This window comes from Phocoena sinus, chromosome 3 (assembly GCF_008692025.1).
Source record: "Phocoena sinus isolate mPhoSin1 chromosome 3, mPhoSin1.pri, whole genome shotgun sequence".
NCBI classification, from domain to species: domain Eukaryota; kingdom Metazoa; phylum Chordata; class Mammalia; order Artiodactyla; family Phocoenidae; genus Phocoena; species Phocoena sinus.
Window position 1 is genome coordinate 9,669,748 of NC_045765.1, and position 25,778 is coordinate 9,695,525.

Here is a 25,778-nt window from a genome sequence, read left to right on the forward strand (position 1 = left end):
CTAAAGGAAAACCGCTGGGCCATGAGCTGGCCTCTTCCCTTCCGAACTCTTCTCTTGCTTCCTCCTCCAGACAGTCCATCTGGATTTCTATGGTTGGGAGGTGCTTGACCCTGGCTTCCATCCCTCTGAAGCAGCCTACCCTCAGCTGGGAGGGCCCGGGGCTGGCCTAATGATGATAACCAAAATGACACGTCATTCCTTCTCTTGAGCACATGCTATGTGTGCCAGGCATGACACCGAACCTAATCACAGCATGAGAGGTAGGTACTATTTTTGCCCATTTTGTTTTTTAATTTTTATTTATTTATTTTTTTATTGCCCATGTTACAGACCAAGAAAGTCCTGTGTTTCAGGTCACAGGATTTAAGATGCAGAGCTGGAGCTCAAACCCTGTGCTGTCTTACTTGCAAAGTCTAACACTCAACCTCTGCTCCCACAGCTCCACCTGGGAGCCCTTGAGGCCACACAAGACATTCTTGGCTGGGCCAGGACCCGTGGCTCCAGCCCCCAGAGAGAGGGGAGCCTCTTGCCCCCACGTTAACTCAGCAGAGCCCTCGGCTCTGAGCTCAGTCTGTCCAAGCTCAACCTAACCCCAGGCATGGCCTACTCTGTCCCAGCTCGTGGCCACACACACCTCCCACCCCAGCAGCGGACATGAAGCATGCAGGGCCAGAGCCAGAGAGAAAATGCGCCATAAAAAGGAGGCCCCTGCTGGTGCCGGGACAGGGAGCAACAGCTTCACAGGGACAGAGGGGAGAGAGACCCAGGGAGAGAGCTGTGGGGGCATCAGGGAGGCCCCAGTCCATTCCCCTCCCCTGAAGGAGTGTGTATGTGGCTGCGTGGAAACAAGGGTACGTGAACGTTCCACTGCTCCCGTGGGGCCACGTGGCGGGTAATGTCGGCGAATATGCGTGTCTGTATACACACCCAGGTAAGCCAACAGCCTTGTGTCCTGTGTAAAGGTATGTGCCCTTGGGTCTGTGTAAGTGTGGGGGTGAACACGCACTTGAGTCAGCCTGTATTTGAATGTGTCTGGACGGTATCGCTGTGTCTCCGTGCATTTATGTCGATATACATATCCCATTTCAAGGGGTTTGTGTGTGTGTGCCAGTGGGGAGAGAACACAGGTCCACCGTTTCCTGTGTCCGTAAGTTCGTCTGTCCATGGACGAACTTGCTGTGTCTGGACATCAGCATAAACATGTCGTTCATGTCCTCATCTTGGCGGCAGCGGTGGTGTATGTGTGTGTCCACATCCTGTGTGCCGCTGTTTGTTAGGGGTGCGGGGCCATCCATCCACCACTTTCCCCTCCACCGAGGACTCAGGCCCATGGCTGCAGTGGGCTCAAGCAGCTCTAGCAAGCACCCCGCCCAGCCGCCCTGGATTTCGATGCTTTTTCCAGAAGGAGATTTCCCCCCACACCCGCCCTTCCCCCTCGCCCACAGTGCCTTTCCCCACCAGGGCCCCGCTGCTCCAAGCTCGTTCCTGCTCAATCATTTATTGACTTTAAAATCGAAGCCAATTCTGGTTTGAAAAAAAGAAGAGAGAGAGAAAGAGAGAGACACACACCACACACACACACACACACACACACACACACACACACACACACAGGCCAGAGAAGAGACAGAGTCCGAGACTCAGGGGGAGGTGGGGAGCAGAGATGGGGCCAGAACCAGAATCAGAGAGAGACAGGGAAAGACAGGGACAGTCAAAGATATAGGACAGAGAGATGGATGGAAAAGGGGCAGACAGAGATAGAGGAAAAGACAGAAACTGGCAGAGCAAACTATGGAAGCAGAAAGATTTATAAAAACAGACTAGCTCCCAGAAATGTGGCCGTCAGGAGGGGAAGGCTGGACCCTGCTGGCCAGCCAACAGCAGCCTCCTGCCCAGAGCTGAGGGGCTCAATCTAGCGAGTCCATGCCCCCTTCTCTCCCCCGACGCCCTGGCATACTCAGGCCTGTGACACAGAGCTGAGCCCTTGCTCCCTTCGAAGGTGTCAGAAAGCCAAGCGCTGGCCATCACCCTGAGTCTGGGGGCTGCCCCAGCCACTCCCTAGTCTTGTCACCAGTGGATCAGCTGGTATTTTCTTTCCCAAGGTCTGTGACATCTGAAGAACCAAGTTCTCACCCAGGCTGAGGAAGAGGGTAGGCCAGGGAGCCGAGGTGGCGGCTGGTGGGCCAGGGGCCGCTCAAGCATGAGGTCTTGGTCCCACTAGGCCCCGAATACCAGCCACATCAGCCAGCCAAATGTGGCACCAAAGGCAGCCACAGCTCAGACCCAGCTAGGTGGGTAGGGTCGTCATGCGGGGTCCAAAGATGGGTGGCCGGCCAGTCAGAGGCACAGATACGGGGGTCCCCCACACTGCCATAGTGGCCAGAATGCCTGCTCACACCTGCATGCACACCGTGATACATACGTACACATGTGTACCTCACCAACACACACTCACATCCTATACAGGAAGACCCTCACCCTGGGCCATACACGTGTCCATACACACAGGGCTGCCCACGGCTGATCCACAGGACCACAAGCAGACCCCCGAGATTGACTCACACACACACTTGCATCTGTGGATACGAGAGTGTGGTGTGGGCATTCTGTTTGTTACGCGGGGGGCTGACACACACCCCTGACATACCCTCTAATCCCCTCGCCAGTACCACACCCACATAGCAGCCATATTCACATGGACTCCCACTCCCAGCCTGGGCGCACTTGGCACACAGCTGGCAAGCCTCAGACTGGCAGCGGGGACAATTAGCACCCAGGCCTTGCCTAGAGACTCCCCCCACAAACGCAGGCCCTGCTGGCAGGCAGGGCTAGGAAGCCCCCAGGTGTCGCCTCTGCGGAGTCTGGGATGCCAGCTATAGCGTGGCCCAGCAGACAGCGCTACCAGGGCTGCTGTGGGGCTCTGGGCAGCTTCTGTGCCCTCTCAGAGCCAGGAGCCACCACCGGAGAGGGTGGGGTGGCAAGGCAGGCATCCCCCGGGCCTTTGCCGCCTGCCGAGCGCGGTGCAGGGAACTTCGCTGGAGGCGGGACGCGCTTTCGCAGCGCGCCAAGGTCGGCATAGCGCCCGCGGCTGACCCGGCGGCGTGGCCCCAGCACCGTCGTCAGTGTCCGCGGCTCCCGCCAGCCCCTCCCGCCTCCGGGCAGCGGGATGGGATTCCCCAGACCCGCCTGGTCCACCGAGCGGCAGCCAGGGTGGCTGGGGCCGGAAAGTTTGCGCCGAGGAAAGTTTTTTTTTTTTTTTTTTTGGGGGGGGTCGCCGCGGCTGCGGCGTCCAGGGTCGGCGAAGAGGCGCGGCCAGGGCTGGCAGCCCGCCCGCCCCTCCCTCCCCTCCCCTGCCCCACAGAAATTTGGGAGCCCCGCCATTTTCTTAGCCCCGCTCCCATGTGAGGCCTGAACAAAGACTTTGGGGAGACGCCCGGGCTGCTCGGCCCGCCCGGGGCACCCCGGCGGCACGCAGGGGCCACCACCACGCACGCCGGCCGCTGCCACCCTCGGGAACCGCTGCGCCCGCCCCAGGGAGCGCCGCCAGACACAGTCCCCGCACTGCGCCCTCGGGACCACCCCCTGCCACTCTGTCATCCCGCAAACACTGCCAGCGGCCACGCTGTCCGGGTGCACGCCACAGTCGCCCACAGGTCGGCGGGAGTCCCGCTGCCCACTGCACCCCAGTCGAGCGCGCGCGCGCGCACACACACACACACACACACACACACACGCACTCCCGCTCCGCGCTACAGGGGCAGCGCCACGCACGCAGCCGGCAGCCCCCGGAACCCCCAACAGGAGTCTGCCTCCTGGCCAGGGTCGCACGCGCACGGGGGCGCCCGCACGCGTGGCCGGACTCCCCACCGTACGGCTTGCACCCCTCGGCCGCCCGCGGACTCACTCCCCCCAGCCGCCGCGCGCCCCCTCCGCCCTCCCGCCCGCGCCGCCGGCCGGCCTCCTGCGCCCGCTCCCCTCCCGGGTCGCGCGGGGGCGGCGGCCGGTACCTGGGTGAGGCAGTACGGGGAGTACATAGCTGGGCGCCCGGGCGGGAGCGCGGCGGCCGACCGCGGCGAGGGGAGGCCCGGCAGGCGGCGGCCGCGCTCGGGCTCCGGCTCTGGCTCGGTTCCTCCGGCCTCCGCCGCGCTGCGCCCGCCCGGCCCGCGGCCCCGCGCTCGGCCCGGCGCCGCTCCGCGCTCGCCGCTCGCAGGCTCGGCCCCGCCGGCTCCGGGGCCGCCGCCGCCGCCGCCGCCGCGCTCGCCGCTGCCTCTCGCGTCCGCCGCCGCAGCCGCCGCCGCGCGTCTACTCCATGCCGCCGCCGCTCGGCCGGTCACCCTCGCCCGCCGCCGCCGCCGCCGCCGCCGCCGCCGCCGCCGCCGCCGCCGCCGCCGCCGCGCTGTGAAAGTGAAAGTTTAGACAAAGTTTGGAAGCGGCGCACTCCGGGGAGAGGGAGCGGGCGGGCGGCGCGGGCGGGAGGAGGGGCGCGGGGAGGGGCGGGCAGGGCGGGGGAGCGACGGCCGGCGCGCACACACACACACGCACACACACACATATGCATGCACACATGCACACACACACACACACACTCAGACACGCGCGCGCGGGGGCGCACGCCAACACGGCCACCCCGACACGTGCTGGCCCGCGTTCCAAAGCAGACACACGCTGACACGCAGTGAGGTTCGGAGCCCTCCATACATGTCACGTACAGAACGCATTGCCACACGTTCCACATTCCAACAAAGCACTCGCAGTCACCTACGCGCACACAGCATAGGCACACAACCCACACACATGCACCGACACCCCCCCCAAGACTAGGAAAGCAACCTACAACCCACACACTGACATGCACACAGGGCCCACCATCACGATACCCACACATATGCATTTCAACAACAAACCATGTTTAGACTCCCAGATACAGGTGGACACACTCCAATATGGGCCTCACACAGACACACACTGATACACACCAAGACACACACACCAGTGCATGCTGACATATACAGATTCATACTGACACTGGCATGATCACACAACCACATCCTCACACACTCCAGGCACACAACTCCTATACATAGACACCCGAATACACACACAACACACGCACAAAGCTGCACCAAAACAGATGCACTAATGCACTGTCACACAAACACAAACCACCAGACACCAGGACATACATGCCAGACACAGGGAAAGCACTGACCCTGATACAAAGTGACACTGGCAGAGACAACAGCACACAGGAACACATATCACACACCTGATGCCCAGATGTACACAGGTATCACACACATACACCCAGGCCCCTTCCACGCCCCACTCCCAACACACACACACACACTTGTACTTGGCCCTGATCGTGGACACACACACAAATCTAACAAGGACCACACAGCCCAACCATCAGGGACAGAAATGGGCATTGAGGCCTCAGGTACATGTATTCACACCCCCGGTGAGGCTCCATTCCTCTCATGCAGGCCCCTGGTCCCCCATTTCCAGAGCAAAGAGGAATGGGGGCAAAGGTTTGTGCTGAGGACCCTGGCATGGGGCCAAGAGGAGCCCTTAAGTGACCCCCCAGGGTGGGCGGGGAGGTGGTGCCTGCAGCCCCCAGGCAGCTCCTGCCAAGGCAAAGCTTCCTCCTGCTGCCAGGTGCAGCCAGCCCTTTCTCACCCTCCTGGGGCAAGAAGCTGTGGCAGTTCTCAGCTATGCATTGTCTGTTGGAGGGGTGTCGATGCCTAGGTGTGTGTGTATGTCCATGTGAAAATATGCCTGAGGGTATGTGTTCCTGGTCACATTGCGTCTTTGAGGCAGGGTGGCCAGAGTTGTGTTCTTGGGAGTCTGGGTGGGTCCGGGTGTCCTCTGGGGGAAAGGAGGTGCAGGTCAGTGTATGTCCGTCTAGGAGTCTCTTTGAATGGGCCAGTGTGGTGTAGCAGTGATGCGGGTCTGGCTGTGTACCTGGGGTGTCTGTGAGTCAGAGGGTGAGTGTCTGCCAGGCTCTGTGCCTAGCACTGGGGACATAGTAGGGAACAAGACAAAAGACCCTGTGCTGGGGGGCGCTGACATTCTAGTGGGAGTTAGGTGTAGAGGTCACCTTGGCAGTGTCTGGTCTTTGACAGGAAGTGCTGGTGATCAGGGTGCCTAGGTGAATATGTGTGTGTGTATTGAGCTGACCACGGTGTGTGCATCAGCTGTGAGGCTCTTTCTGTCAGAAAGTGTCAGCGTACATAACAAGCTTGTGTATGTGTGGCAGGGATGTGGGTCTCTCTACGCGTCCCAGAGTGTGTGTGACCCAGGGGGTCTGTCTGTAATCAGGGTCTGTGTGGCTGAAAGTGTTAATGGGTGTCACTAGGAATGTGTGTTTCTCTCTGTTGGGTCCCTGTGAGTCTGGTTCAGTGATGAAGATCTGTGTGTACCAGAGTATGTGTACACAGGTGACTGTGTGTGTCAGGAAGCGGGGTTCTGTGTCTTTTCAGAGATGTGGGTCTGTGTATCGGGCTGTGTTGGTGTGTGTGATTAGGTGTGTGTGTGCGCATGTGTGTCAGGGAGGGAGGTCTCTGTGTGCCTGAGGATGTGCCTGGGTACATGTGTGTCTGTCATTGCCGTACTTGGGGGGCTCTATCCTGGGATCCCGCCGATCCGACCCAGCCTTCCCCCTCTGCATCGCAGCCGCTGCCGATACAAGGCCGTGGCAGAGGGAATCGATACGTCCTTAAAAATTCAAGGGCTTCTCGTAAACAGAAACTTTTAACACCGTTTAAAGTTTCAGGGCCGCCGCTGCTGCCTCCCGGCCACAGCCTCCACCGCTGCAGTCGGAGGGCGTGCGGGAGGAGGCACCGGAGGGGGGGGGGGGCGGGTGCCGAGGTGAGGGGGCGGGGCTACATGGGGGGGATGGAGGAGGGGCTGCAGGAGGGCACTGGAGGATATGTGGGACTGAGGGGAGGGACAGGAAGGGGATTTGGGGATCAAGGGGCTGGGGGCTTGGATGGCTCAGGAAAGGGATGTGAGGGATAGGTCAAGGGGGAGGGAGATAGGGAGGAGAGGGAAGCAGGAAGTTGGGGGGGACAGGGATGGGTCTGGGGGCCTTTGAGGAGGTCCAAGAGAGGCTGGAATGTCTGGGAGAAGGAACTGGGGATATGTAAGCCCAGGAGAGGTTTGGGGTGCCAAGGTGGGGCATGGATGGCTGAGGGAAGGAGCAGAGGATAAATCTGGGGGGTTACGGGGCGTGGGTGAAAGGGACATTGGAGCAGTGTGGGCCTGTGGGGGGCTGGAGGGGAAGGCAATAGGAAAGGTTTGGGGAGGGGGGAGGAATGGTTGAAGGGTTTGGGGTGTCTGGGATCTTTCATGTAACTGGGGAATTGGGGAGACCTCGAGAGACAGGTGGACCCTCCTTGCCTCTCTGCAAACAGCCATGAAGGGGTAACCCCTCAGAAGCCCCAACAACTTTGGCCCAGTCCTCTCCCCACCTGCCGACCTGTCCTCCCAGCCCTGTTCCACCATCCGTGCCAGGCCCTAGGGCTGGGGTCTGCCCACTCCCCCCTCATCCTCCCGGTCCGCCTCTGGCGCCAAGCCTGGGCTCTGCTTGAACCAGCATCCCATACCCACTTCACACACGCATTCCATTCATCCACACACACACAACACCCATCCTTCCATTCACACACCCTCACACCACAACACCCTCCCTGTGTGCACACACACACCCTCTCTCTTCCTTACACACTCGCACATCCATCCATGTTCCCACAAACAAAACATTTCCCCCATATTCATGAGCATATCCGCACTCAGAATTCTCTCCACGTTGCTCAGACCACCCCCATACCCACAACAAACACCCCCCCACACCATGCACACACATCCACATCCACTCTGCTCCCCCCTCCACAGCTGCCAGCTGGGAGGATTTTTACAGAGAGGCTGAGGGGTTGCTCTGGAAGACACCCGGGCCCCCCCTCCCCCCACCAGCCCAGGTCTTAGGACCACACCTGGCCTTCAAGAAATCACAGGGGAGAAGGGTGTTGCCGGGGGGCTGTGTACAGCTGGGATGCCACAGCTGGAATCTCCCACATTCCTCCCTGCCGGGGCTGCCCACCTGGCTGCGGCTGGCAGCAGGTGTGTTCTTACAATGCAGGTGTGCCGGGGGAGGAGGAGGGAGGAGTGGGCACCAGGCCCATGGCATTACCCAGCCAGGATGCTGGGGGCAGTAGGAGGCGGTACCAAAACATCTGGGCTCCAGCAGCCAAGTCCTGGGCCACCAAAGGTGGGGCCAGGCAGTGCTGGGCTCCGGGGCAGGTGGGCAGGCCTCTCCTCAGAGGAGGATGAACATCTGGTACACAAGATAAGTCAAGAGCCAGGCTGAGGGTGCTGCCAGGGTCGGGGAGGGGTGCTCTAGGCCCTCCTGGCAGGACTGGGGATCCCCACTCCCCAAGAGGGCCTTATGCCTCTCCTGCCCAGCCTGGAGGACATGGTCTGTGCCCAGGCTGGGGTCCTAGCCTTGTGCTCGCTGCCCCCTCCCTGGGCCGGGAACCTGTAGTGGGGAGTGAAGAGTTACAGCCCCACTGTCAAGGCACCTGCGTCCATGCCACACACACACACACACACACACACACACACACACACACACCAGACTCCTACAGTCACGTGCACACAGAATCACAAAGACACACACAGGCATGCTCAGACACACAAAGATACAGACCCTCCTCCTCCTCCGGGCGGTCATGTAAAATGCCATAATCACACACAGACACAGAATCACCCAGAAATGCTGCCGCACACCCTTAGTGCACAGACACACAAGCACACAGCTGCAGAGAGAATCCCACACAGATCTCCCCCACAGAGTAACACCAATAACACTCCAGTCACACACAAAGACCTTCACCATCACATAGACCTCCCCCACAGAGACTCAGATTTACGCTGACTCGCAAAGACAAACCCAGTTATACAGACTCCCAGAATCACACGCCGAGTCCAGTTACACAGATACACACAAAGTCACACAATTACACCAAGTTTTACAGACCTTTTGAGTCACGTACACAGATGTTCTCAAAATCATCCATAGACGTGGCACACGCAGGGTGCCACAAAGATATACAGACACACAGGATCATCCACGGTCACAACTGATCACACACTGACACCCAAAAGCACACACGGGCATCCCCAAATCACAAATGGGGATACTCAGGCCAGCCCGCAGCCGTGCACAAAGTGGCACAGACACACACTCACACGTGCCCCAGCAGCGCAGCATGGCTAGCGCCAAGGACAGGCAGGCAGCAGGGCTTCCTGTGGCTAACTCATCTGGAGGCAAGGGAAGGAGCTGGGGAAACATTTCATTTGCAGCCCGCTGGAGACCCACCCCACCCGTCCTGGAAACCTGGCCCTGGCTCCTGAATGGGGCCTCTGTGTGCTGCCACCACCCAGCCGACCAGGGTGTGGGTATCAAGGGGGGTGAGGCCGGCCGCCCTGTGTCCCTGGCTGAGCACCAGGGGCCACCCAGCCACATACCAGGGCCCAAGCTGGAGTCCCCCAGACCAGAGGAGCCCCCCTCACCCCCATCCCCACCGCATCTGGAGGCCACTCCCCAGCCCAGCCTGCAGAGGGAAGACACAGTAGCGAGGCAGAGCCCCGGCTGGCACTGGATCTCCAGGTATCCCCTGTCTCAGGCCCACGTGTGTCCTCAGGCTGAGCAGCTGCCAGTCCCGTGTCACAAGGCCTCTCGATCCAGCACAAAGGTAAGACACCACGGCTGGATGTGACAGCATTGCTGACGATGTGACAGTGTAGCTGTGGGTGACAGTGTAGCCAGGCTCCCTGTGCAGCCTTGGGGTGGGGGTGGGGCAGTCATAGCCCCTTGGCTCATGTCATCACACACTCACTGTCACACACATAGTGTCACCATCGCACCTTCAATCACACAGCCACACACAGCCACACTGTCTCATCTTCAGTCACACTGTCACATATGCTGTCACACCTTCAACCACACACAGAGTCACATTGTCACACCTTCAACCAGAAACCCTGCCTGTCACACCCCCAGCCACCCTGTGACACACAGAAGTACCATCACAGCCTCAAGGATTCTGGTCACACATGCCTTCAACCACACTGTCTCACACATCCTCACACTTACCCTGGCACGCTGACCCTCACACTGTATTCAGTGTCTGACCAGCAGGGGCACACTCACATACCCGGTCCGGGTCCCCCTTCAGCTGTGTTAGCCACGTGGCCACACGGAGTCACTGCCCCACTAGGTCACAAGGAGGGGAAACAGATCTGAGCACTTCATTCCCAGGGTGTGGTGCACAGCTGCCCCTCGAGTAATGTTTGAACCCAGCCAGTTGCTCCAATAACGCGACAACACACCCTGATTGTCACCGAGCAGGTAGCCAGCAGGTACAGGCCACTGCAGAACTGCTCACAGACATTCTGATGACATGCACTCAGCATCTCACTGTTGCAGGTAACAGGTACACATCTCGCACTGCCCAGAGTCCCCGGACAGAGCCACAAAGAAACAGTGGGGGACAGCCACACCACAGTGACAAGGACATCCTGTCACACAACAGTCGTTCTCCCCAATGCCTGTCACAACGTTGAGACAGTCCCTTAGCCATCCCAACAAGCAGCGAGGCACACTGACGTGACCCCCACAGTAGTCACTAGGAAGCCCTCCAGCCCCCCAAGTCATGGAGACGGGGAGAGGCCCACGCTGCTACCCCCTCTCCCCACTGCAGTTGGTGCCTGGAGAGCAGGGGGGCTAATAGACGCGCAGCTGTAGGCGGTGGGTGCCAGCCCCTCTGCCTCATGAATATTCATCAGCTGGGGCTCTCCTGAACCTGTGGGGAGTGGGAGGTCCCAGGCAGCTGGGCACCCCCTTCTGTGCCAGGAGGCCCTCAGGTGAGGGGACGCTCAGCCAAGCCCTGGCAGTCCTTGGAACCTATACCCAGTACACACATAGGCACATATGAGTTTGTGAACACGGACCCCCAGACCCACAAACAACCGTCACACAAACTCACAACCACACCCAACGACGGGGCCATCCACCATCACACACACACACACACACACACACACGGCATGCAAACACAGGCACACACACTATCACACGAACCCATAATCACAAACACATAATCAAACCACAGACACCCACCATCTCTCTCTCTCTCACACCCACCCCTCAGGCGTGCAAACACGGACACACACACAGTCACATGAATTCACAAGCACATAATCACACCCAAACCACCGACACACACACACACACACACACCAGGCATACAAACACAAGGGCACACAGTCAAAAGACCACAAACACACAGATACACCATCACACCCAAACTACACACTCACCATCACACACAGGCATGAAAACACACACACACCCAGAAGTACACAGAATCTCACTCTACCCATCCCCGATGTTTTACAGAAGGGGACACTGAGGCAATGAGTGGCTGAAGGCCCCTTGAAGGAGCCCTGACTCCAGGCAGAGGGTACCGCCGAGCGCCCCCTGCTGGCCCGGCCCCTTCACGAGCGCGCGGGGCGGGCACGCGCCTGACGTAACCATGGCATCCTCTTGGCACGAGCGGCCCGCACGCGGGGCGGGCGGGGCGGGCGCGTTGCCATGGCGCTGGCTGGCCGCGTGAATGGGGCATTGTTCGCAGCGGCGCCCGGGCCGGGCTGTCCCGGACCCGCCCGGACCCACTCGAGCCGGCAGAGACTGGGAGAGATAGAGACGGGGATAGACAAGAGATGGAGAGAGACAGAGCTGTAGATGGGCAAAGACACTTAGAAGCCGAGAGAGAGACAGAGATGGAGAAAGAGAGATGGGAGAGACCTGCAAGAGAAACGCACAAATAAGGAAGGACAGAGGGAAAGGGCCAAAGGGAGGCAGAGTCGGAGATCGAGATGGAAGATGAAGGGCTGGAGTGGGAGACAGGACCAGCCAGCCAATACCCACAGAGCACACTGTGCCTGGCAACAGGATGAGGCAGAGGACCAGGACCCACAGACAAAGTCAGAGATGCTGAGAGGTGGGAAGAGACGCTGCCGTAGAGAAACCCAGTGAGAACGAGGGTCAGACATACCTAGGGAAGAAATGAAGGAAATGCTCTGAGCGCCTCTGGTCCCACCCACCTCGGTCCCTTCTCGACCCCCTTTTGGAACACACGCCTTCCCTGGTTCGACACTCTCAGAAGGCACACCTCTTTCCTAAACATCTTCACACCCCAACTGACAAGACATCCTACACATCTTCACACCCCAACTGACGAGACATCATTGACACAGGGTCCCAGTCTTCGGGAACTCTCCCCCAGACACTCCAAGACACCCTCATGAGCACAGTGACACCCACAAATACACCCACAGCCACCCAGTGACCCAGTCATGGTCATAGCCAGACACACCCATATGACAGGGATTAGTGCCCCACACCAGAGTGGCACTCACAGTTATAGATACGGCCCCTCGATGTGCCGTCACATGAGATGAGGATCCTGCCAGACACCTAGTCCCGGTAACACATGGCCCACACCACCACACGGGCTCACGCTCCATGGGAACGCTGTTATATGTGGCCACTCCAGACACACAGTGCGCTCTCACACATGCACAGATGTTTCCCTACATTCATTGACACCTTCACAGACACACACGTGCCTTCTGCCCAATCTGCCCCACTGACTGGGCACCCTGTCCCTTGATCCAGATTGGTATCTATGGGGATGCTGGGTCCAGTTCTCCATGTTTGACAGACGTCAGTCACCGGCCGACACTGGGAGGGGTGGGGAGGGAAGTGAAGTCCTGTCCCCGTCCCCCCTCGAAGAGCCGTGTCAATCCGGGCTAGGGTGGTCCCCTAACTACTCCGTGTATAGGTCAGCTTGGCCCAAATCTGAACCAAGGGTGTCCCCTGGTGGCCATGCATGTTATCTGCACCCATCAGGTTAGGGGGTGGGGTGTGTGTGCAGGGGATGGTGGGCAGCCCAGTGGCCCTGTCTGAATAGAAGGGCAGAGAGGACAGGCCAAAGTCAACACACAGAACCCAGAGACGGGAAGCCAAGGTCCAGCAGCAAGGACCCAGACCCAGAATTCAGAGCCTGGAATCCAAATCCCAGAATCCAAAACCAGATCTCAGAATCCAGAATCGGAATCTAGATCCCAGATACCAAGATCTAGAATCTGAACCCGGAATCTAAAATCCAGGTCCAAGCGTCCACCATCCACAATCCAAACATCTAGATCCTATCCTCCAGAATCTAGAATCAAGGACCCAGCAGGAATTCCTCGGCAGTCCAGTGGTTAGGACTCGGCGCTGGCACTGCCAGGGCCCGGGTTCGATCCCTGGTCAGGGAACTAAAAAAATCCCACAGGCCACGTGACGTGGCCAAAAAAAAAAAAAAAAAAGTAGAATCAAGAACCCAGAGCCCTCCTCAGAGCCAGCTCCCTGCCTTCCCCAAGTCCCCGACATTAGAGCCCTGCCTGCCGGCAGGGGTTGCTGAGGACAGGAACAAACTGAAGGGGCAGGAGAGGAGCCCTGCAGTGACCACACAGAGCCTCTCCCAGCTGCTGCCCCTGTGCTTTCACACACACACACACACAAACACACACACATACACACATTCACACATACACACACTCACACACACACACTTCGATGGGATCTTATACACAGACCCACACACCCAAACATACAGCCTGTGACCATTAGGTGTACAGCACCACACACCCTCAGATACACATGCACAATCCCACAGACACACACACACACACACACACACCATCATGCATTCACCCAGACACACCGTCACCCAAAGACACCTGGAACTGCCATACGCTCCTCTCCCAGCACATGAACACTTGCCCATCTGTGTACCCACATGATCTCAGAGCTGCCCCCCAGCCCTGGCCATCCCCAAGCTCAGACACACAACCACCACACCCAGAGACACACAAAAACCCATGACTCCCAGCCCTGCACGCAGATACGCTCACTCACAGAATTGTGGAGGCTGGCGCGCACACACACACACACACACACACACACACACGAACTCTCCCAGGCACAGAGAAGCCCCGTGCCTTGGCAGCCACACAGCCCCTGGGAACGGGACCCCTGGGACGGGACTCACCGCACACCCTCATGCCCACCCCAGCCCCCCCACCCCGCCTGGCCGGCTGGCGGGCTTTAATACAGATGCCAAACTCGTAATTGTAACTGAGGGTGACAGGGTCACCTTGAGCCCCAGATGCTCGCGCGGTGACAGATGGCGTTGGCAAACCTGATTATCGGCCCCTGTGCCAGCGCCTGTGGCACCTGCATTCCCCGCCCCTCCCCCGCTCCCCCAGCACTCATTACCCACCCATTACTGGGCCTGGGGGGCGGGGGTGGGGGCCGGCTGGCATTGCCCGGGAGGGGGCAGGGACTCTGGGGGCCCCCCTGGCACCAAGGTTCCCAGCTGGCTCCCCGGCTGGCAGGAGGTGGGCACAGCTGAAGGGGGGGAAAGCAGGCGCCTCATGCCTGCCAGAAAGAGGGGTGCTCGCGGTGCCAGGGCTGAGCTGCCCACTCGGACACTGCTTGAGGTTGGCACAGAACCCTGGAGGGAGGAGGGAGAGTATGCCCCCGACTCTGTGGGCCCCTGGTGATCACCCCCCACTTCAGGGCCCTTGGAGCAGGGGCTTGGGAGCTGCCTGCCTGGCCTGTTCCCACCCCTCTGTGCAGGCCTGTGGGGTCAGAGGTCACAGGCTCCCACGCCCCGCTGGCCCATCTGTTTCCTCGGGTCCCCGCCTCCTGCTCCCCTCACCTGGGGCCTTCCTTCCTGAGGCAGGAAGAAGGCTGAGGGGGGCCTGGCCAGCCCCCGCTCTGCGCTCCGGGGGGCATTTGGAGGCAACCCTGACAGCGCCACATGTCCCCGCGTCTGTGCCAGACGGGCCCATCTGCTAGGGCCCTGGTTCCAGCCGCCCAAAGCCAGGCTGCCCTCGTCCACTGCAGACCCTGAGCCCAGCTGAGGAAGGAGCACCCCTGATGCCCACGCTCCAGCACAGGGCCACCCACTCCCAGGAAACCCCAATTGGAGAAATACACATACACACACACACATACACACACACACAACTAAACTTGGCCAACCTTTATGGTTCCTGTAAATGCCACACTGGGCATGGTGCTGTGTGGAGACTTGGGGGAGGTGGAGGGACAGGAGGGACAGCTGGGGGCACGTGTGTCCTGCCTCTGACTCGGGGAGCCCAGGTTTCCCCCAGCAGCTCCGTCTGCCTCCCGGCCTTGGTTTCTCAGGATCGCTGAGACCATGTCATCACTGTCTCTCCTAGTCTGGGTGGGGCCATCTATCTTCCTTGCAGCTGGGAGAGTCTTTGACTCATTCTGGGAGAAGAGGTCCAGCTTGGTGGTTAAAAACAGAAACCACCATGCCTTGGGTTCAAATGCCACCTCTGCCATGCACTGCTGTGTGACTCTGAGTGAGTGACTTTGCCTCTTGGGACTTAGGTTTCCTTTTCCGTAAAATGTGATGCTACTAACCCCTATGTCATGGGGCTGCTCTGAGGATGACATGAGTTAGTACTTATCAAAGACTTAGAGCAGGGCGTGGCAAATAGTGAGTACTCAATAAATATGCACTTTGACTATGAGTGGTCCACCCCCATGGGTGGGGCTGTGCCTGGTGTCCCTAGGAGCAGGGTGAGGACTCTGGAGACCTGTCTGGCTGTCCTGCGTCCCTGGTTGCTGGACCCAGTGTGCATGGTCCAGGTTGGCGTCTTTCTCAGCCTGTCTTCCCCCGTCTCTCCAAGATGCATGCATCTGTGTGTCCATTCGTGATGCTCAGTTCATGCCTCTGGTCCGCACTGACACCCCTCAACCCGCACAGCGGACATCCTTCACCTGGCGACGGGAGGCTGGGCTGCCCGCCCAACGCCAGAGGACCACAGGTGCCCAGCGCGTGCGAGCGGGCACACAGCTGTTGCAGAGGATGAACGGGGATGTAGAAAGAGGAGCAGTGGCCAAAGCAGAGGTGATTGAGGAGGTACACAGCCATGCAGCCCAGCCGGGAGAGCACCTGGGGCCAGAGGCAGGGAGATGAGTCAAGGGCAGTGGAATCTGGAGCCAGAGACTTCATCCTACCTAGAGAGGCGTGGATGCCTGGGTTCAAATTCTGACTCTGCCATCTGCTGGCTGTGTGCCTTGGGGCAACTTACTCAACCTCTCTGGGTGTCAGTTTTCTCACCTGTAAAATCATCAAAGTTCAACCAGGAAAAAAAACAAAACCACTTTAGGGTGAGGGACAATAGGAAGGGTGGTATTCCAGGATCCCTGGGGGGGATTAAAAAGAAAACCCTTACCTCATTGCCTGGCACACAGTTGGCACTCAGTAAATGCTAGTTCTTTCTATGATTCCCTCCACCTAAGTGGATCTATCAACTTGCTCCCAGATCATGGCCCTTCTCTGTTTAAACCCTGCACCCCCCATCCGCCCTTCCGCCTCCACATCTCCCTGCCCTTCCCCCCATCACTGCCCCAGCCACCCTGGTCTCCTCGATGTTATTTCTCTCTTTCTTTCTTTTTTATTTATTTATTTTTTGATGTGGACTTTTTTTTTTAACATCTTTATTGGAGTATAATTGCTTTACAATGGTGTGTTAGTTTCTGCTTTATAACAAAGTGAATCAGCCATATGTATACATATACCCCCACATTTCCTCCCTCTTGCATCTCGCTCCCATCCCCCCATCCCACCCCTCTAGGTGGTCACAGAGCACCGAGCTGATCCTCCTATGCGATGCAGCTGCTTCCCTCTAGCTATCTATTTTACATTTGGTAGTGTATATATGTCCATGCCACTCTCTCACTTCGTCCCCTCCCTGTGTCCTCAAGTCCATTCTCTACGTCTGTGTCTTTATTCCTGGATGTGGACCATTTTTAAAGTCTTTATTGAATTTGTTACAATATTACTTCTGTTTTATGTTTTGTTTTTTTGGCCCCGAGGCGTGTGGGATCTTAGCTCCTTGACCAGGGATCATACCCGCACCCCCTGCATTGGAAAGAGAAGTCTTAACCACAGGACTGCCGGGGAAGTCCCCCTTTTTTAATTATTTGGCTGCACCATGCAGCATGTGGGATCTTAATTCCCCAACTAGGGATCAAACCCGGGCCCCCTGCATTGGAAGCACGGAGTCTAAACCACTGGACCGCCAGGGAAGTCCCTATTCTTTCTTTTTTTTTTTAATTGAAGTATAATTGATTACAATGTTGTACTAATTTCTGCTGTACGGCAAAGTGACTCAGTTACACACACACACACACACACACACACACACACACATATATATATATATATATTCTTTTTTTATATTCTTCTCCGTTATGGTTTATCCCAGGAGATTGGGTATAGTTCTCTGTGCTATACAGTAGGACCTTGTTGTTTATCCATTCTAAATGTACTAGTTTGCATCTACCAACCCCAAATTCCCACTCCATCCTTCCCCCACCCCCGTCCCCCTCAGCAACCACAAGTCTGTTCTCTATGTCTGTGAGTCTGTTTCTGTTTTGTAGATAGGTTCATCTGTGCCATATTTTAGATTCCACATATAAGTGATATCATATGGTATTTGTCTTTCTCTTTCTGACTGTACTTAGTGTGATAATCTCTAGTTGCATCCTTGTGGCTGTAAATGGTATTATTTCATTCTTTTTATGGCTGAGTAGTATTCCATTGTATATATGTACACATCTTCTTTATCCATCTGTTGATGGACATTTATTTTGTTTCCATGTCTTGGCTATTGTGAATAGTGCTGCTATGAACATAGGGGTGCATGTATCTTTTTTTTTTTTTTAATAAATTTATTTATTTATTTATGGCTATGTTGGGTCTTGGTTTCTGTGCGAGGGCTTTCTCTAGTTGTGGCAAGCGGGGACCACTCTTCATCGCGGTGCGCGGGCCTCTCACTGTCGCGGCCTCTCTTGCTGCAGAGCACAGGCTCCAGACGCGCAGGCTCAGTAGTTGTGGCTCATGGGCCCAGTTGCTCCGCGGCATGTGGGATTTTCCCGGACCGGGGCACGAACCCGTGTCCCCTGCATCGGCAGGCGGACTCTCAACCACTGCGCCACCAGGGAAGCCCGCATGTATCTTTTTGAATACTAGTTTTGTCCAGGTATATGCCCTGGACATGTGGGATTGCTGGATCGTGTGGTAGTTCTATTCCTCGCTGTTCTTTCAATGCACCAAACTTGTGCCTCTGCCTCCGGGATGTTGCCCCTGCTGCGCCCTCCACCTGGACTTCTCTTCCATCCACCCTTCCCAGAGCTCATTCCAACTCATCCTTCCTCAGAAGCACCCCCAAGACAAATTTCACCCTCCTGGTAGTCTTTCTCCTAGCATCCTCATCTCTTTCTCCAGGGTCTCATAGCAATTTATTGTTATGTCTCTTTGGGGGATTGTTAATGTTTCTCTCTCCCAGAATATTCACTACCTGAAGGCAGGGACTCTTTCCATCTTGTTTATGGCTATAGCCCCAAGAATCATAACAAAAGCTAACACTTGCCGAACCCTAATACCCTGCCGGGCCCATGCTGCTCACCTTTGAGGAACTCCCTCCTCCCCACAATGCTGCAAGGCTGGAACCATTAATATCCCCATTTACAGATGAGGAAACTGAGGCTCAAAGAAGTCCCTTGCTTGCCTAAGACTACGCAGCTGTCGAGGGGTCTGCTAGCTCTTAGAGCATCCTTGTGCCTCCCTGGGACAGTTGCAGCTCTGGATCCCAGGTCAGGGGTCCCCTCTGCTGTGTGCAGTGTGCACGGCTGTATGGGGCAACTGAGGCAGCTGGTCCAGGGCTGTGCAATACCACCGAGTTGTCCGGATTCAATGAAGGTTTGCTGAATGGATAACAAGCCAAGGGGTCTTGGGAACTGACACCCTGGTAAGCGTGGTGTCAAACACTTTGCATGAGTTCTCAACTATTATTAACTCCCTTTTGCAAAGGTGGGACTTGAGGCATAAAGAAGGAAAGCCACTTGCCCTGTGTCACACAGAAATCAGCAGCTGAGGCAGAACTTGAACTTAGGTATGCCTAGCTCCAAAACCTGGGCCATAAACAACACATGGTATGAATTATCAAAACCTTTATGGAGGGGCTTCCCTGGTGGCGTAGTGGTTGAGAGTCCGCCTGCCGATGCAGGGGACACGGGTTCGTGCCCCGGTCCGGGAAGATCCCACATGCCGCGGAGCGGCTGGGCCCGTGAGCCATGGCCGCTGAACCTGCGCATCCGGAGCCTGTGCTCCGCAACAGGAGAGGCCACAACAGTGAGAGGCACGCGTACCGCAAAAAAAAAAACAAAATCTCTGCCCTGGTGGAGCAAACATTCTAGTGAGGGAGATAGATGGTAAATGCAACTACAAAATCAATTTCATTTGTTAGGTGATGATGTAAACTACAGCGAGAAATAAAGCAGAAAGGGGGAACATTTTAAAACAACATCTGAGTAAAAACCTGGAGGAGGTGAGAGAAGGAACCATAGAATGTTGGGGGTGGGGAGTGCTAGAGGCAAAGGGAACAGCCAGTGCAAAGGACCTGAGGTACACATAATATTGGTGTGTCTGGAGAAAAGTAAGATGGCTGGTGCGGCGGGAGGAAAGTGGGTGAGGGGGAGAGTGGGAGGAGGTAAGGGCAGGAGATGACAGGCATTTTGTGCAGGGCCTTGTAGGCCACAGGAAGGACTTGGACGTTCACTCTGAGTGAAGTGGGAGCCATGGAGGGTTCTGAACAGAGGAGGGAGGTGATCAGACTCAGGTGTTCCCAGAGGCCCTCTGGCCACTGGATGGAAAACTAGACTCAGGAGACAGGGTGGCCACAGCAGAAGCTGGGAGACCAAGATGGCAGCACTCGCATTGGCCCAGGTGGGAGATGCTTATGCCCCATCTTACAAGGGAGAAAACTGAAGATCAGAGACATTTAGGTGAAGGATGCAGGGTTGACCCCAAATCTGTCTGGTGCCACAGCCTGTGCTCTAGGCCCAGCCCTCTCCTTCCCCTACTTGAGTGAAGGGCACAGCTTTGCACATCTCCTGGGCCACTTCCTGTGGGTCCAGTGGCAGAGACAGTGATGGCCACATCCTGCCCGTGCTGCATCCTGCCGGTCCCCAGCTGCCCAGTTTTCTGCAGGCCCAGGAAGGCCTTCCAGCTGCCAAGGGCAGAGGATGGCACCGGGAAAGCTGGGGCCCCTTGACCCAGAGACTGGGTCTCATTGGCAGCAGCCTGGGGCTGAGCTGGGAGGCCTTGGGGTCCAGGCCTCCCCGAGCCTGTGGGCAGCCAGGCCCCACTGAGCAGGCTCAAGAGAGTGGTCAGCTGGCTGAGGATCATCTGTTTGTCTGTCTTTCTGTGTGTTGGTCAGTCTGGGACTGGGCTCAGGGTCCTGGGCAGCTAACCCTGCTGTCTGGTAGGTGGAATCTGTGCTGTCTAGATCCCCCCCGCTTCTTTTTTGCAGGATCTTAGTTCCCTGACCAGAGATTGAACTGGGTCCTAGGCAGTGAAGGCGCTGAGTCCTAGCCACTAAGGGCACCAGGGAACTCCCTCCAGATCCACCTTTTTTGTTGTTGTTTGCTTTGTTTTGTTCTTAATGTTTATTTACTTATGTATTTTGCTGTGCCGGGTCTTAGTCGCAGCATTCAGGATCTTAGTTGTGACATGCGGGATCTAGTTCCCTGACCAGGGATCAAACCCTGGCCCCTGCATTGGGAGCGTGGAATCTTAACCACTGGCCCACCAGGGAAGTCCCCAGATCCACCTTTAATGGCTTGCCCCCAACCTGGGTAGCCTGGGAGGCACCTCTGCAAACCCACAATGGGGAGGAGAGTAAACCCCTTACCTGCTGGGTTCCCACCCCTCCCCCTAGCCTGGCACGGGATCTGGGGGGCTGGGCTTGCGAGTTTGTCGGCTGTGGAGACCAGGAAGGAAAGGTGGAGAGGCAGGGGCTTAGGGGCACAATGCTGAATGCCCTAAGGGGCTCCTTTCCCATCAGGGCCCCATTCTTCCATTTAGCAAACTCAGACTTTGCAGTTGTGCTTCTCAGGCTTCAAACTCAACACTGAAACTTCCTGGTTATGCAATCTCAAGTCCCTAAACCTCTCTGGGCCTCAGTTTCCTCTTCTGTAATATGGGGATAACAACAGTCCCTACTTGGGGGAATTCCCTGGTGGTCCAGTGGTTAGGACTCGGTGCTTTCACTGCCAGGGCTAGGTTCTACCCCTGGTCAGGGAACTGCAAGATCCTGCAAGCCAAGAGGCACCACCAAAAAAAAAAACAAAAAATAAAACAGAAAAGCCAGTCTCTGCTTGGTAGGGTTGTTCTGAAGACCGGAGATGATTTATGTAAGGAGCTTCAAATAGAGGTTGGTACACAGTAGCGCCATGAATAAGCTATGATTAACACTATTGCTGTTGTTTTTTTCTTTGGCATGCATTAGAGGCCAGGAATAATTCTGAGCCCTGGGGATACAGGAGGACAACACAGAAAATGGGTCCTCGCTGCCACAGACAAATGTTTTCTACATTGTAGAAAACAGACAACACAAGATAAGATGATTTCAGAGTCTTAAGTGTTACGAAGATACTAAAATGGGATGTGCCTGGGCTTCCCTGGTGGCGCAGTGGTTGAGAGTCCGCCTGCCGATGCAGGGGACACGGGTTCCTGCCCCGGTCCGGGAAGATCCCACATGCCGCGGAGCGGCTGGGCGCGTGAGCCATGGCCGCTGAGCCTGCGCGTCCAGAGCCTGTGTCCCGCAGCGGGAGAGGCCACAGCAGTGAGAAGCCCGCGTACCGCAAAAAATAAATAAAATAAAATGGGATGTGCCTTAGAGGAATCGGGGTGGGGGTTTCTGACCCCAGGGTGGTCGGGGAAGGTCTTTCTGTGGAAGTGACATTTTTGCAGAGACCCTAGGTGCTGTGGGAACAGCCCCGTGGGGAGTGCTGGTTGGAGTGCTGGAAGCACATAAACAGCCCCGTCCCAGGATTTGGGGCCCTGGAGGCGCCTGGGGGTCCCAGTCCTGGCCCTGGCACCTGCGCGGCCCCCACCTCACACCCAGGTGAGGAGCTGTAGGCCCCTGGGCCCCGAGATGCTGCAGAGCCGGTCCTTCCCGTGCCCCCCGGAGCTGCGAGTGCGATGGGGTGCGCTTGCCCTCTGGCGGCAACTCTCGGGATTGCACGGCGACCGTGCCCTGGACAACTGCCTCCCGGACGTCTGTCTCACCTGGAGGTGCGCGGGCAACTCCCACTGACCCCACTACATTCGAGCCCCTGAGCGTCCCCCAACCTGCCCTTCCGCTGTCCTCTAGACCCAGCTAATGGCAGCGCTGTCCTGCCAGGTGCTGAGGCTCCAAACTTGGCAGCATCTTTAAGCCCCCTATTTCTCTGACTCCCCCCCCCTCCCCAATTTGATATGACTGCAAGTCCCTTCCACTTCAGAATCTACCCAGAATCCGCCCATTTCTCACTCCCTCTTCGGTCACCAACCTGGACATAATCCTCATTATCTCCCACCTGAACCAGTGCAGTCCCTCCACCCTGGTACCCCAGCTCCCGCCTCCTCCCTCTCTCAAAGTCTATTCCTCCGACAGCACCCAGAGGGCTCCGCCGGGAACCACCTCACTGAGATTAACAGCCAAAATTCTCCCTGAAGCCCAGCAGGCCCCAGCCTGTTTGCTCCCATCACCACCCCACCCTCGTCTCTCCGCACTCTCTCCCCCGTTTTCTCACTCCCTCCAGCCACGCGGACTTCTTCTCTCTTCCGTAGACTCACCCAGGCATAATCCTATAATCCCACACAGTTGTTCGGGGCTGCGACACTCTTGAAGTTTCAACATGGAAAATATAGATAAGAAAAATGAAGTTTAAAAAATTGCACAAGAAGGTGCTGACGTTTTGGGGAAGAGGGATAAGAATTTACAGGTACAATTTTTAAAAATTTATTTATCTATTTATTTTTGGCTGCATTGGGTCTTCGTACGTGCTTTTTTCTCTAGTTGCAGTGCGAGGGCTTCTCATTGTGGTGGATTCTTTTGTTGGGAGCACGGGCTCTAGGCGGGCGGGCTTCAGTAGTTGTGGCTCACGGGCTCAGTAGTTGTGGCTCACGGGCTCTAGAGCGCAGGCTCAGTAGCTATGGCGCACGGGCTTAGTTGCTCTGCAGCATGTGGGATCTTCCCGGACCAGGGCTCGAACCCGTGTCTCCTGCGTTTGCAGGTGGGTTCTTAACCACTGCGCCACCAGGGAAGCCCCTACAGGTACAATTTAATTATATTTGCACACTGAAAAGAGCAGCAGGATTCTCCTGTTGGGGAGGGACATTTAAATAGGCAGATGAGATTGGGGGGGCGGAGGGGGCGGTGTCCCTTTAGAATTTAAAAATTCAATGCAAAAAAAAAAACCTTAAGAAAAAAGCACAAATGAAAGCAATCAATACCTTTGCTCTGCCCCTTGTTTTTTAAGTGATTTGGGGCATTCAAGTAAGTATAGATAAAAATAGATAAAATATGTAATAGGTATGGATAAGTATATAGTAATATATATATAAGTAATATAAATATATAATATAGAGAGATAAAAATATAACAAACACCTCTGTACTCATTACCACAATTAAGAAATAAAAGATCACAGATATGAGAGAACCTGACTCTGTACTTGTCCCTAATCCCTGAATTTGCCAATTATAATCCTCAGGCCTGTATTCATAGTTTTACCGTATATGTGTCCATTCAGAAAAGATACATAAAATTGTTTTGTTTAAAACAATATACACGGTATCTGAATGTATATATCCTTTTAACTTTCATCTGTCCTGCCCTTCAGTATTTCACTGCACATATATACACCCCAATTTTTTTCTCCATTATCCAATTTTTTTTTTTTTTTTTTGCGGTACGCGGACCTCTCACTGCTGCGGCCTCTCCCGCCGCGGAGCACAGGCTCCGAACGCGCAGGCCCAGTGGCCACGGCTCACGGGCCCAGCTGCTCCGCGGCATGCAGTATCCTCCCAGACCGGGGCACGAACTCGCGTCCCGCGCATCGGCAGGCGTACCCTCAACCACTGCGCCACCAGGGAAGCCCCATTATCCAATTTTTTAACCATCACAAACAATCCTGCAAAGAATATTCTGGAACGTAGCTTCTTTTCACCTAGGTTTTTGCACTTACTCTATCTGTGAGAGTTTGCTCCTTATCAGTGGTTCACATTCGTGGCTGCACATTAGGGTCACTTGTAAATGAGGAATCGATGCCCAGAATCTGCTGCAAATCAATTACTACATTGGAATCTCTGGGGATGGGCCCCAGGCCGTGGTGTTTTAAAAAAAAAAGCACCTCAGGGCTGCTGTGAATCCATGGGCTGCGTCGTTATATACAGCAGTAGATCTCAAGTTTGAGCCCCACATCAGCATCACCTGGAAGGCTCTCGCACAGATCTGATTCTGGGATGGAGCCTGAGAACTTGCATTTCTAATAAGTTCCCAGGTGATGCTGCCACTGGCCTGAGGACCACACTTTGAGAACCATGACACAGAGAACGCCTTTATTCTTTTTTAACATCTGCATAGTATCTCACTGTATGGATAGTCAGTAATTTCTTTGACAAGTCCTCTATTCTCAGACATTTGGGTATTTTTCATCTTTCATTACTACCAAAAAAATTGCCCATTGTAAGTCAACTATATTTCAATTAAAAAAATTTAATTGCCTACAACAGAATATCATTCAGCTATAAAAAGAATGAAGTATTATATTAATATGCTAGGGCTGCCATAACAAAGTACCACAGACTGGGGGTCTTAACCAACAGAAATTTACTTTCTTACAGTTCTGGAGGCTAGAAGTCTGAGATCAAGGCGTCACCACAGTTGGTTTCTTCTGAGGCCTCTCTCCTTAGCTTGTAGATGGCCATCTTCTCCCTGTGTCTTTACACGGTCTTTCCTCTGTGTGTGTCTGTGTCCAAATTTCCTCTTTTATAAAAATACCAGTCATACTGGATTGGGGCCCACCCTAATGACCTCATTTTAACTTGACACTTTTTCTATATATGGTCACGTACTGAATGTTAGCACTTTAACATATGAATCTTGGGGGGACACAACTCAGTCCATAACAAGTACTGATACATGTTACAGTATGGATGAACCTCAAAAACATGCTAAGAGAGACTTCCCTGGTGGCCCAGTTGTTAAGACTCTGCGCTCCTAGTGCAGGGGGCATGGGTTCGATCCCTGGTCAGGGAACTAAGATTCACACTTAGATTTATTTGGCACAGCCAAATAAATAAATACATAAATAAATAAATAAAACCAACTAAGGAAAAGAATCCATACACAAGTAGTCACATCGTGTATGATTCCATTTACATGAAATGTCCAGAATGGGCAAATCCACAGAGACAGAAAGTAAACTGGTGGTTGCCAGAGGCTGGGTGGGGAGGGGGACTAGAGAGTGACTGCTTAATGGGTACAGGTGATAGAAATTAAAGAGAGATGGTGGTTGTATAACATTGTGAGTAGACGAAATGCCACTGAATCGTTCACTTTACAACGATTAATTTTATGTCATGTGACTGTTACCTGAGTTTAAGGCCTGCCCTCAGAAGCCACTTCCCCATGACCATTTGGTACCTGCTGGGTGCAGAGAACTCCAGCCAGCAGCTGAAATTCAACCCAAGCTGGTTTGACATCCGAGTGCCTACTTTTAACCTCTAAGC

General features: G+C 55.6%; 2 protein-coding genes across 12 annotated transcripts in view; both read right to left on the bottom strand.

The window, feature by feature from the left end:
- The window catches only part of NFIX (nuclear factor I X), a 128,472-nt gene extending 103,435 nt beyond the window's left edge, over positions 1-25,037 (bottom strand). For 2 of the 11 annotated variants that reach the window (XM_032625440.1, XM_032625445.1), the window contains exons 1-2: positions 24,889-25,013; positions 22,839-22,886 (exon numbers count right to left, since the gene is read on the bottom strand). Coding sequence is in view for 4 of the 11 variants with exons in the window: in XM_032625437.1 (XP_032481328.1) it covers positions 4,008-4,034 (27 nt within the window). In the remaining 7 variants the exon portion in view is untranslated. Of the gene's footprint in view, positions 1-4,007; positions 4,187-16,168; positions 16,272-22,838; positions 22,887-24,888 lie in introns of those variants that run through there. The other 9 variants (XM_032625441.1, XM_032625446.1, XM_032625442.1 and 6 more) reach the window with 7 other exon arrangements.
- On the bottom strand, positions 15,874-20,611 carry DAND5 (DAN domain BMP antagonist family member 5). Its single transcript, XM_032625448.1, is given in 5 exon segments — positions 15,874-15,921; positions 15,923-16,025; positions 16,027-16,103; positions 20,081-20,150; positions 20,152-20,611. Coding segments are annotated over 5 exon segments (552 nt in total). The 5' UTR covers positions 20,406-20,611.
- Positions 25,038-25,778: the final 741 nt, after the last annotated feature.